General features: G+C 40.8%; 1 protein-coding gene across 2 annotated transcripts in view; it reads left to right on the forward strand.

Moving 5' to 3' along the window:
* The first annotated feature begins 1,114 nt into the window (after window positions 1-1,114).
* cd2ap (CD2-associated protein) overlaps window positions 1,115-12,496 on the forward strand; it is a 51,626-nt gene continuing 40,244 nt past the window's right edge. For both annotated transcript variants that reach the window (XM_023415026.2, XM_023415027.2), the window contains exons 1-2: window positions 1,115-1,419; window positions 12,338-12,495. In XM_023415026.2, the coding sequence (XP_023270794.1) occupies window positions 1,416-1,419; window positions 12,338-12,495 (162 nt within the window). In that variant the 5' untranslated portion in view covers window positions 1,115-1,415. The remainder of the gene's footprint in view (window positions 1,420-12,337; window position 12,496) is intronic.

The following is a 12,496-nucleotide window of genomic DNA, read 5'->3' on the forward strand; positions in this document are numbered from 1 at the left end:
ACCTTTACTTGCATCCTCATTACACTAAACAACACCTTCATGCACCCTACTTTCTTTTTAGTCTGGTGATTGGCTACAGAATGTACTTATACTATATACACATGTATAGTTCACACATCACGGCTGCAGTGCTGAGTTGCACGACTGGACTTTTTACAGTTCACCTGTGTTGTCAAAGGTATTGTAATGCATACACTCAGGTGGCAGTTTATTAGGTACACTAAGCTACAATCAATGAAATCTAATACAACAGTCCTGCAATAAATCCTCCTTCATGAAGGTTATACAAGCAGGTGTTTCATTGTCCTGCATCAGTTTTACTTTGGTGTTTCTAATAAACTGCCAGTGGGGGATATAACTTGTGGCTTTTTAATGTCATTTCTTTAATGTCTTTTTTCTTTTACTTTTTTCTTTCATTCAGAGTTGTGGCAGTGGAATTTTTTTTTTCTTACAGGAAACTATCAAAGCCAGCCTTAAAAACCACGTACAACATATTACCCACCATACCATCACTCAGGTTGGCCTAACACCTGTGTCTGGTTTACCTACAGTCTGCACTTTACATACAAGTAATAGCTGTTTTTCCATTTGTTGTCAACATTGGCTTCTGCCTTTAAACACATCTTTATTGATTATTTTTTGTTATGTTAAAACCCTGACTTTATGTTTATTACCCTATTATATACAGTATTCAAACAATAATCCGTTAGCAGTTATTATAAGTAGTCATAGTATTTATTTTGTACATTTTCAATACGGTTATTCGATTCATACGTCCATAAAATCCCTGGAACCTCAATCTTAAGTGTCACAATATTTAGGAAGGGCTGAAGTTAATTAAGTAATTAGGTATCTCTATCCCTCTCTCTCTCTCTCTCTTACACACACGCACACACACACGCACACTGTACGCACTGTACACACGCACAGTAGTTACTGTACTTGCTGAGTGGGCCAATAATAAAGGAAGGGGGGGGGGGGGGGGGGGGGGGAGTGGAGGGGGATCAACATTCCATTAAACATTCCTCTCGCGGGACTGTCCCGCCTGAAGCATCGCGAAGTTTCCTGCTATTTAGTATTTTGTTGGCAGCAGGCAGCCAGCGGTAACCCGCGGAGGCAAGTCCAAGAAAGGTGGAGACTCCTGGTTAACTTCCTGCACAATAATCTTGTACCACCACCAAGAGAGGACGAGGGAGGCTGGCGGTGCTGCTGCTGCTGCTGCTTCTCTTGCTGCTGCTGCTGGGGCAAGGGCGAATGGATAAACGGCTGAATTGACTTCTTTACCGGCTGTGAATCGACAAAAAAACAGTTTGTGGTCGATTATACACATCTACCTGGCTAGTCGCTAGCTAGCAGCGAGCCCGCTGGATACGAGATTCCCAACATTTGATAGCGAGGCGTTGCGAAGGACAGGAATGGGTAAGTTTTCCATGATGTGGCGCTTGTGTTGTGTTTATACGTTAACTGCTCTTTTCTTTTTCGACTCAACACATAAAACAAGTCGAACCCACGTAAAGCGTTAAACCAAGTGTCAGTGTCTTAAATTATACGTTCAGCTTTTGGCAATAAGGAGTTAAAGTTAGCAAGCCAGTTGGCTAGCCGTTTAGCCTAGCCAGCTAGCTGTTTGGTTAACTGGATAACGCCACCTCCATCCCTGGATTTGGCTGCATTTCTAGCTAATGTTAACATGAGCTACCTCAAGCTGATGTCAACACGGCCTCTGCAAAAAAATGTTTACTGCTCTGAAAACACCGGAGAAGCCTGAAACTCACAGTTTATTCTTCAGTTATCCAAAGTTAAAAGTGCTCTCAGTGTATATTTGTTGAAGTAATCCCACCGACAGGAAACTTCTGACATCAAGTAAGCTTTCTTTGATGTTATAGGTTATACTTCCTCTTTTTGTCACTTTATTTAAGGCTCATGGAAGGAATAGATATTTTTATTGTGCACACATGACAGTGACAGACTTCCCACACACAAATGCAACACTTGACTTGTCACCACTTAACACTGAACCGAAATGAACCCCTGACTTTAACCTTACAGTAGGTTGTTAAACGACCATGATTCCCGAGGTGATGGAGTCAATTATCATGAGATTGAAAGTATTTCTATGTGAAACTTTGTCATTGCAGCTATAGATAGTTGCTGTCCCTGATGTCATAAACAGGAGTGGATGATGCTTGTTCACATAGCTAGTGGGTGTTGTCATTGTCAAATGTAGAGGAAACTTTGGTCTTTGTGTGCACATTGCAAACCTTTTGTAAACCTGCCAACTGCTTCTTGCTAGATGCACAGCCTGTAGTTCGTGTGGTTGTGTTGCAGTAGGACGTGTTCAAGAACTTTGCTATGTTGTAAAACAGGTTTTAATCTTGGCCTCGATTAGCCCTCAGATGTGTGAAGCTGCAGACTCTGCGTGCACACTCTTAATTCAGAACTGCTTAAAACAAAGCTGTTCTGCATGAACTCTGTTAAACTGGTGCTTAAACTTAGCTTGAAATAACAGAGGGAGGGTGTAGGAGACATATGAAACTAACACTGTATTTATTGCACAGAGAATAAAAAAGTTGTGGGGAGGATTATCAGAGAACAAGCTGGGTTGTTCTTTAAAAATGTGAACCCAGGAGAAAAATAAAATTGATCTCTCTTTTGTGGTCTATATGAGAATCCACCATAGACAGGCTTCTTAACTAGTATCCATTTCTAGCTTGTAATGCTTTATACTTCTCTTTGGTATGTCTCTTTCTTCAGGTTGCTCATTGCTTAGGGTATCTCTGTGCTGTGTTTGAACATGTCCGAGCTGTGTGTGTTTGAGAGCCCTACACATTCTGCATGGTTGCGTTCCTCTGAACTTAGCTCAGGCTACACGCAGCCTATTTGCCAACTGGTTGATCAACTAAAATCTGAATTTGTTGTGCATGTGCCTATATTTGCTATATTGTGCCTATATTTTGATAGTGGATGGTATAGAGAGGAAGTGGGATGAGAGAAAGCTGGCGTGACATAGATTAAAGGTCCCCATCTAGATTTGAAGAGAGGACATTGTGATTACATGGACTTCTTACACCCATAGACTACCAGGACGCCCCAGTTATTTCATTACTTCACTGCAGCATTCCACAGAATCACCTAAACAAAGACTGGATATGTGCCAGAACGTCTGAGTCTGATTGAACATTAACCCCTGTGGCCTCACTCAATATTTACGGGAATGTGCTCATGTTTCCCACCCTGGTTTTAACTTAACTGATGAAGGTCAGTTTAGCAAGCCTGGCTAATCTGGTGCTTAGAAGTTCATTATTTGTACTTTTTTTTACTCCTTTTGTACTAATTTACAGAGAAAAAGACTTTAAATTGCAAAACTGAACCAAACACTGATGAATGAGAGGTCATGGTTATCGGGCAGTACTCCTTTTTAGTGAGAGAAAATACAAAGCTGTACAAAAACAATACAGCTTTGATCACTGTCTTCAAATGTAAAACTGTGTTGCAGGAACTCAGGTGTTGTCTTTGTTGATAACAACCTGACAAAACAGTTCTCTACTTGTCTGTGTCTCTCAAATGTGCAAAATATCAGTGGAGAGCGAAAAAAAGAATTCTAAGGAATCTGAATAAAGATTGTAACCAGCCGCGACAGCAGGGGCTGGTGTTGTTTTCATCTTGTGAGTCTGTGTGTGTGTCATCGTAGCGCAACGTGTTGCTGGAGACAACTACTGTAGCGGGAACTACCACAGAGGAGGTTTGAGTACTTAGGCAGGTGTTTATATGTCTATCTGTATGTTTATCATCACGACAGTGTCATGTGCAAGATACGGGCACAAAACTTTACAGGTGTGTAGTAGAGATCAAAATGAAGGTCGAGTCTGAAGACGGGATGTGCTGCGAACCATGACTACTGAGTACTCATGTAATAATATAATAATAACTACTGAGTACTCAGGTCAGAACATTGACAGGAGCCATTGAAGGAGCCAATGTTATTATTAACAGCTGTTTACTTGCATGTAAACGTTACAAATTTGGCGTCAAATTTTATTCCTTTATTGGCCAAGAGCTGTCTCCAGCAGCGGAAAGCAGCTCTCTTGTTTTGCTTCTATTTTCTATTACTTCTTTTCCTCTACTGAAGTTAGCAGGCCTCGTAACTTTCTGATACCGAGTCACTGTAACGTCCAGTCTGCCCTAAAGAAGTAGCACTGCTCAGACCATGAATTATAACTTTTTGTATTGTAAACACTATTCTAACATTGGCTATGAAGCAATAGCAAAACGTACAAATAGCACCTATAAAAAAACCTTACTATTCATAGCTATATCATGATCAAAAATCTAGCATCAGTCAGGCTATATTGTGGATGAGTTTTTTGTTTTTGTGCTTTAAAAGTGATTTAAACGACGAACTATCAAAGTGGTGGACAGTTTATTTTCTGTTGATTGATAAATTGTTGTTGACTCATTATTTCAGCACTTAAACAAGTAATAGTCTGATGGTGATAGTACTGGTTATAATTTAAAACAAAAAAAAAAGGGCTGTAGTTCTTTTGTTTACTCCTAGAACTATTAGTTATGTAATGTGTGAAGCGGGGCAGGTTTGATAACCTGAATAACCCTGTTCAGAGCATATCTGATTGTCTGGTTGCCCAAGCTTAGCTCCCAGGTGTGTGTAATGTTTGGTAGGGGGCTGGTAAGTACACATATTCAGCTATTATCGTCACACTATCCTGCGGGTAAATGAAGGTGAGCAGCAGGAAGCAGGCTCTCTCTCTCTCTCTCTCTCTCTCTCTCTCTCTCTCTCTCCTCTGTCTCCACTTCATTGCTCCCGGTAACACTTTGCCCTCAGCTACCTCTCAGAGCAGTGAGAGGGAATGCAGTTATGGGTTTCCTCTTTTCTGATTGTGTGTGTGAGAGTGACTGAGAGAAGCACAGAGAGCACACTGATCTAGACAGTCTGCCTGGCAGTCAGCTCGCCTGCGTGGCCTTGAGTATTTCCCCCCCTCTCTTTCTCTTCCTTCCTTCCTCTCCCCCCCTCCCTCCCTCCCTTGTAACATCCTCCTCCCTGTCACTGGCTTATATAAGACCCATATTGTCAAACTCTTTACCTGGAAGCATTGTGCGGGGGGGGGGAATTCAATAACCTGGAAGTTTTGTTTTTTTTCCGTTTGCTGAACTTTGACCCAATGCACAGACAGGAACAGGCAGTACGATCAAAAATGTCTTTACTTGCTACACTTGAAAGCAACAATAATACAGAGATGAATAACACTGATAAAAACACTTGGAAATATGTGTAGCGAGACTGAATTTGTCAACTTCAATACTGATGGTGAAAGATAGCAGTATTGAAGTCGCTCTCCAACTCTAAATGTGTAAGTTTGGTGAATTTGACTCTGAGGGGGGAAGAAAGCTGCATTGTATCTGATAAGACGAACATAACTAGTTATGAATGCATAACCAATCAATAGGTCAACCTCATTTTATGAGTTTCAAACTGTAAAACTAACTTAAATTAAAGTTAAATTAACTGAACTGAAAAACAAGTTCAATAAACTTAAGATGAATCGGCTGAAGTTGAATCAGCTGTTTAGCCACATTGACAGTCATTACAGACAGATTTGCTTTCCTTTAATGTTTTCTCAGTTTGAAGAGTCAGTTCTTCGTTTGACATGAAGAACTTACAGCTGCAGCTGCTGAAGTCATTTTGTACCAGAGTCGGTACAAAGACAACTTGTGAGGCTGCTCCCAGTCACTTAGTGTACAGGGCTGGGACTGAATTCAATACTAAACGTCATCATGGTTAGTTTTGTTTTTAGTACTTATTACGTCAGTTTTAACCCTCAGCTGTTAATATTCTAGTTTTGTTGGGCGAGTTGAGCGAACTATCAGCAGCTCATTCATTCAACTCATCTGATTCCACTGAGTTTCTGTATGATGTGTTGCAGTGTAGTTTAATGTGATTTGTTCAACGCAAAGCCTCTTGACCTCTTTGGTTTTTGTTCATTCACCATACTCACCCATACCACTGGATATAACAACACTAGCTTGATTTATAGTCACAAATTACATGTGTTTCCAATCTTAATGTCAACGTAATCGTCCCGAGGGGATCTAAAGGGTTGGGGGTGGAGTATAGCTTGATATTTTTAATGGCTGGCTGTGCAATATAAAGGATAAAGGATTTTCCATTGCATTTTTGTATGCATTTATTAAAAGGAAGCTCTATAGCAGGCTGAATTTTCTTAATAAGTAATGCTTAAGTAATTTGAACGTAGGCTTACTGAGTACTTTGAGTATTCATGTTGCAGCTGTGCGGTGTAGAAAGCAACAAAAATATAATAGAAATACACAAAAGATAAAAATTTGGATCAGGATCATCAGAGGCAAAGAAAATGTGAGTGGGACATGATTTCTGTTGGATTGCTGTCACAACTTGTTGCATATACGTCTGCAGAGGCAATGGTGCACACAAGGACTCAGTGGGCATGTTTCAACCCAAGTGCTGTAGACTGACTCCTTTTGCTTTTGCCCGTCCGACACTCTCCCTCACTCACCCATGTGTGTCAGCTGTAGCAAATATGTCAGGAATCCTCTGCCACCACTCCCTAAGGCCGAGGTGTGATGCCACACTGTTAATGAGAACGATTCCCCAGTGTGTGTTAGTGCATGTTTCTTTTTTCCTCCTTATTTTTCTCACAGTCTCTCACTTTTTTTTTTTTTCTTCAAACACCGCTTTGTTTTCCCTTTGTCGCTGGTGTCCCATAAACCCGTGGACTACACCAAATAATCAGCCAGGAAGTAGCATGGTAGTGTGGTTTGTGTAAGTCTAAAGATGTGGTTAATCTTTATCTCTGTATCATACAGTCAAACGGTGTTTAGGCTAGTGAACGGAAACCTCATATCTCAATCCATATCTCATACACACAAAGCTCTGGAGGGGAGAGACGTTTATTACTCATGTCTGTATTATTTGTCATTTCTTTTGTCTAAAAAACAGCAACTGCACCTGTTGTTTTGTCTTGTAGATGTTTAATTACGTATCCAATAACTTTCACATGGATTTTAACACGCATTAAATTTCAACTAGGCCATCGAGAAGCAAAAGTCAGGATATGAGTAATGCTGATACAATTTTTCTGCAGCCTAGAATGTATCAGACAGTTTACCCGCAGCTGAGGTTGGGTACTTACACAGTCATTATAGTCTAGAAGTGTAGGCTGTGTCATCAAATAATTGTTACAGGATTACCTCAGACACGTCATCAGTAACGTAAATATCACAATACTTTTAAGATGTCGATCAAAACTCCTGATACTGTTGCCAGAAGCCTCCACTGCAGGACACTCGGCACCATCTCTAATCTTGCTTATGTATATCATATACTTCTTGGACAGTCTTTTGGCTCTCGTCTCTGCTCTCATCTGCTTGGCAGCACACACTTTAGTGGATGCTCTTTTGGCTGTAGCTCTTAGCTTTTTGACCTATTTCTGTGCTTATGCCAAGACACCACAACAACTTTTGCAGTGTTTTTGTGGCTGCTGCTGCTGTGTCCCGTGATGTTGTTTTAGAAAGCTGTTGATAGAGTTTTATATCCTTTTAATAATTTGACTGGAATTAAAGCTATGTAATTAATGTCACATAATAATTCACTTCCTTTGAGTTTGTTATGTTTGTAACAGGATATAAGCATCATATTGTTGCGTTCTGCTGTGTAGTCTGATGTGACGCACTTAGGCCATGAGTGACTAGCAGACCTGCTGACCCACATCCTCACTGCTGCATTAGCACAGAGCTAGCCAGGGAGGCGTGCATGCAGGCCAGCTAGCTTCCTGCTTTGGCAGTGAAAACTAATGGCTTTAGCATTCTTTCAGTCAGTTACCAACTTACAACCAGTGTAAGCTTTATGGGCACTAAAAAAAGACAGGCAGTAAACTGACTTTGCCTGGAAAAGCTTAATAATAAGCCAGTATGAATATCACAATTCTCTAACCCCAGCAAAAACCAGAGTATAAACCCTGATTGAAGGCCCTTTTGTGATTTAACAATAGATGGTTGTAGTCCAGGTTTCTCTGTTTTTGTTGTTTTTCTTTTCACTTTCATTTCTCAAGAAAAAAATCTCAGTTCTGCCCTTCATGAGTGATTACAGCTATTTAGGCCAGAATCCCCCTGCTGCTGCCTGACTGCAGTGGAGTAGCAGGAAGTTTGCTCCGGCTACACACACACACACACACACACACACACACACACACACACACACACACACACACACACACACACACACAAATCTCAGTTTTTCTATGTTCCTGGGGACCAACATTTACATAATATATTCCCTTACCCTAACATTAAATGTCACAACTCAATACCTAACCATAACCCCTAATCCAAACCGTAACCCTCAATCAGCCTTTAAAACAAAGCTGACAGAGCCCACAAGTATAGTGGGCTCCGGGTTTTGGGACCCCATGGAATATCGTTAAACAAACACACACACACACACACACACACACACACACACACACACACACTCACAAACACACACACGTGCACACACAGACCACCTGTATGCTGACTGCATTTAATGTATTTAGAAAGGCATTTCCTCCTGAGGAACAAACCTCTGAGGTATTTCGCAGGCCAACACCTATCGCTCCCTGCACTCATTCAGCTGCAGCGGCCTCACTAAGTCCTGAAAAATGACCAGGGTTCATCTGTGTTTGACCTTTGCACAACAAAGAAGAAGACATTTTGCAATTACAGCTATAATCACCACACATTCCTACATCCAAAGTACAGATACCAGTACCAGAATCCTCCACAGGAACAAAACTGAGTCTGCTCAGTTCCCAAACAAGAGGTTTCAAGTATGAACTAATCCACCTTGTAGATGGAAGGAAACAAGCCACACGCAATAACACTGTAATAGGGCTGCTACTAACTTTTCATCATCAATTAATCTTCCAGTTATTTTGTCAGTTAATCAATTATTCAGTTGTCTAGAACATGTATAGAAATCCCAAACCCAACAGTCCAACATCCAAACATACTCAGACTGAAAATTATTTATTGTGAAAATTTCAGTCACATCATGTCCTCCATGTGATTTATTTATTTGTTGAACTCTTTTCACATAAACACATTTAAAAGCAGTTTAAAGTAATGAATATAAAAATAACAAAATCACGCAAACTGTTTCCTGTTTCCTAGTTTTGTGTCGGTTTTCCACCACAATAACAATAATTCAAGTAACACATTATTATGCTGTGTCGTAAAGATAAGTTCGGTGGGAAGAATCCCATCATAGCAGTGTGTGTAGAAGTGATTTGGTTGGCCTGCGTTCCTTGGGCAGGGTGTGTTTGTGCGGTTGCTGAGGGACTGTAATCTTTGTGGTTGCACAAAAGTCCCTCTGCTGCTCATCCAGTCATCTGGAAGATGAGCACTGCCCCGTGTGTTGAATTAGCTCGCTGGAGTATGATTGTGCCTGTCAGTGTGGCCTCTTGTTTTGTTTACTACAGCTGAGCAGACCGTATCTCTTCCTGTGGTTACATGGACAGATAGCCCTAAATTACTGTCTGGGGCCTTGGCTAAGTTGTTTATTTGTGTATTTCTCAGTGTGTGTGGTGTGTTTTTTTTCTTCCTGCGCCTCTTGTGTCTAGACTGTTGGTTAGAGTGTAATGCTCAGAGCTGACTGTTTTCTTAACATGTATAGTCCCGCCTGGTTCTGTCCTGTGGTTGGTCTGCCGGTGGGCCAGAGAGAGGGTGCAGCGCTGAGGGTTGTGACGCCACTGGGCAGCAGCTGGGCTCGTAATTTACAGGCTGAAAGAAGGAAGTGTTACTCAGTTTGCCTGAGAGTGTTTTCCCTCTCTGATCCATAATGTCTCTCTGGTCTCCACCAAACCTGAGCTGAGGAAGTTTATTATCCTTTACTTCAGCTCCTGTGTGAAGATGTTCTGTTTTTCTCTGTTTTTACATCATTGTAAAGTGAGTATCTTTGTTGTTGATTAGACAACATTTGAAAACATCACCTTGAATTCTGGGAAACTGGGATTGACATGTTTCAATATTTTCTGACATTTCAGGCAAGAGATGTGTTAATATTTTGTGTTGTGGGTCCAACCTCAAAAATGAAATGGATTACATTAGTTAAAGTGTTGCTTTTGCAGGTTGTCTTTTGCTGCAGTAATGCAATGTCAGCAACAAAGATGCAACTAATGAGTATTTTCATTATTATTTAATGAGAGGATTATGTTCTTGATCAATCAATCAACAAATAAAACACCATAAAATGTAAATCAATCAAAATGATTGCTGATTAATTTCGTTGCAGCTTTAGTTGATAGAGTTGTGGGAGTGTAAATGCATTTAAGGCTTTTTGCTAACAAATGAAACCAGATACAAAAAAACAATATGTAACTCCATTTAAAAAAGCTTTATTGACAGTCTTAGTGTTAACATTGGATTTTATTGAGGTGTAACTGTCAGAGCTGGCAGCTTTGCAGCCTCATATAATCGCAGTGTAAATCTTATGACATGAATGTGGGATTATGCAAGAAATTATGCTTTCAAGAAGAAAGCAACCAATTCATGATTGGCTCTGTCTGCTTTTTCCAATGAATTTGCCATGACATTATGGTGATCGTTACCAGCCTGTTTGGAGTTTCCCTGAATTTCATCAACAGTGTATACGTGACCCCCTGACCCTGTTATTTTGTGTGTTTGAGTCAGCAGTATGATAGCGGAACTGGCAGTCAGGCTCTCCCTCCCCTTGAACTGCTGCTGCTCTCATCCTTTTTTCAACGTCTTAAACACTGAGCACTTGATGTGGAGAGGAAAGATGGTCTGAAATCATCAGCCAGGACCAGTTTCTCGCCAGAGGTTGGCTCAGGCTGCTGCGGTGTTTGAGCCAAGATTGATGAAGTTCAGAGGCACAGACAGATGCACCAACCGTTAATACTGAGCCAAGTTTTACAGCAGTTAATCTTGACCTGCCTGACCCATGTAGTTTAGTGCTGAATGACTTTGTCCAGGTGTTTTAGGGGTGTACGTGTGTGTGTGTGTGTGTGTTTAGGACAGAGACACAAAGATGCGGTGAAGAGTGCATGTTTTTGTTTTGGCTGTGCTTGGTGTGAAGCCAAGCATGCCAGTGGAGTCTCTCAGCTGTGAGTCATGTGTGAAAGGGCCACACCACATAGTAAAATACCTCACTACCAGGTAGTCCTTTGTAGCCCGCTTATTTTTAGAGGCTGCTCAACCTGCTGCACTGGAATCAGTCACTCTGCTTGTAAGTCCTGCTTGCCTCTCTCTTATCATCACTGTTTGTTGTTCTGTTTGTAGGGTTAGGGTTTCCCACCCTGCCCGCCCCTGTTTACCTCCCCGCCCCCATCCCAGTCCCGTGATGAATAGTGAAATTGATTTCCATCCTGCGGGAATCTCACAGGAATTCCAGTGTATCAAGATTGTTTGTGTTGTGTTACTATCAGCCAAAATTGGGTACAGCTTAGTAGGTTATAGGTTTTGTAAACTTCCAAACATCAGTATCCAATATTGGTCTCAAAAATCCAACATTTAGGCCAATAATAGATAGTGAAGGTTGGTGATAGGACCAAAAAATAAACCAAACATGTAACAACCTAAATTGAACAATAATCAAATCGGCCGATATATATATTTATATTTATATATAAACACTTGTGGAAAAGATATTTAATGAAAGCAGGATTTACAGTTTAACAATAAACTTTATTGTCCACATCAGTGCACCGGAACAGTAAACTTCACTGGGAATTAAACAAAATAACTATAAATAAAAAAACATAAGAACAAATATGTAAATATTTAACTTGAACGAAAACAAAGGGTCAAATATATATATATATATATATAAAATGCTGCCTATATAACTTGACTTGACCCGAGCATTTCCACTGCATTATTGCTTCTTAATAAAAGTATTAATATCAGCACATATCGGAGAATATATGCACCGATATATCTGTGATGATGTGCCGATATCGGCTGATAAATCTGTCGGGCTCTAGTTATTACCGTAGTAGAAGGATAATGTTTTCACATGAAAGTTATTCTAAATATTACTTGAACATATTGTTCATTACAATGTCAATTTGATCTTTTGTTAAATTCTGTGTGTTATTGTTTTCCTTATCCCCACCCTCTCTTTCTTTTCCTAAACTTCCTCATCTTATCTCTCCTCTCCCACGGCCTTCCTCTCTCTGCCTCTCCTTTCTTCTTACTTTTCCTTGTTTCCCCCTCGTTTGACTTCCTCTCTTTCTTCCGCCGTCTCCTTTTCTATTTCTCTGTATTTCCTCCTTCACCCTGTCCTGAGCAGAAGTGGTGGTGGAGTTCGAGTATGAAGCTCTCCATGACGACGAGCTGACCCTACGGCTGGGCGACATCATCAAGAACGTGCGGTATATAGAGGAGGACGGCTGGATGGAGGGCGACCTCAATGGGAAACGGGGGCTCTTTCCTGACAACTTTGTGAAGG

Source organism: Seriola lalandi, unplaced genomic scaffold (assembly GCF_002814215.2).
Source record: "Seriola lalandi dorsalis isolate HSWRI2012SDOR001 ecotype SW California unplaced genomic scaffold, Sedor1 jcf7180002054544, whole genome shotgun sequence".
Lineage (NCBI taxonomy): Eukaryota > Metazoa > Chordata > Actinopteri > Carangiformes > Carangidae > Seriola > Seriola lalandi.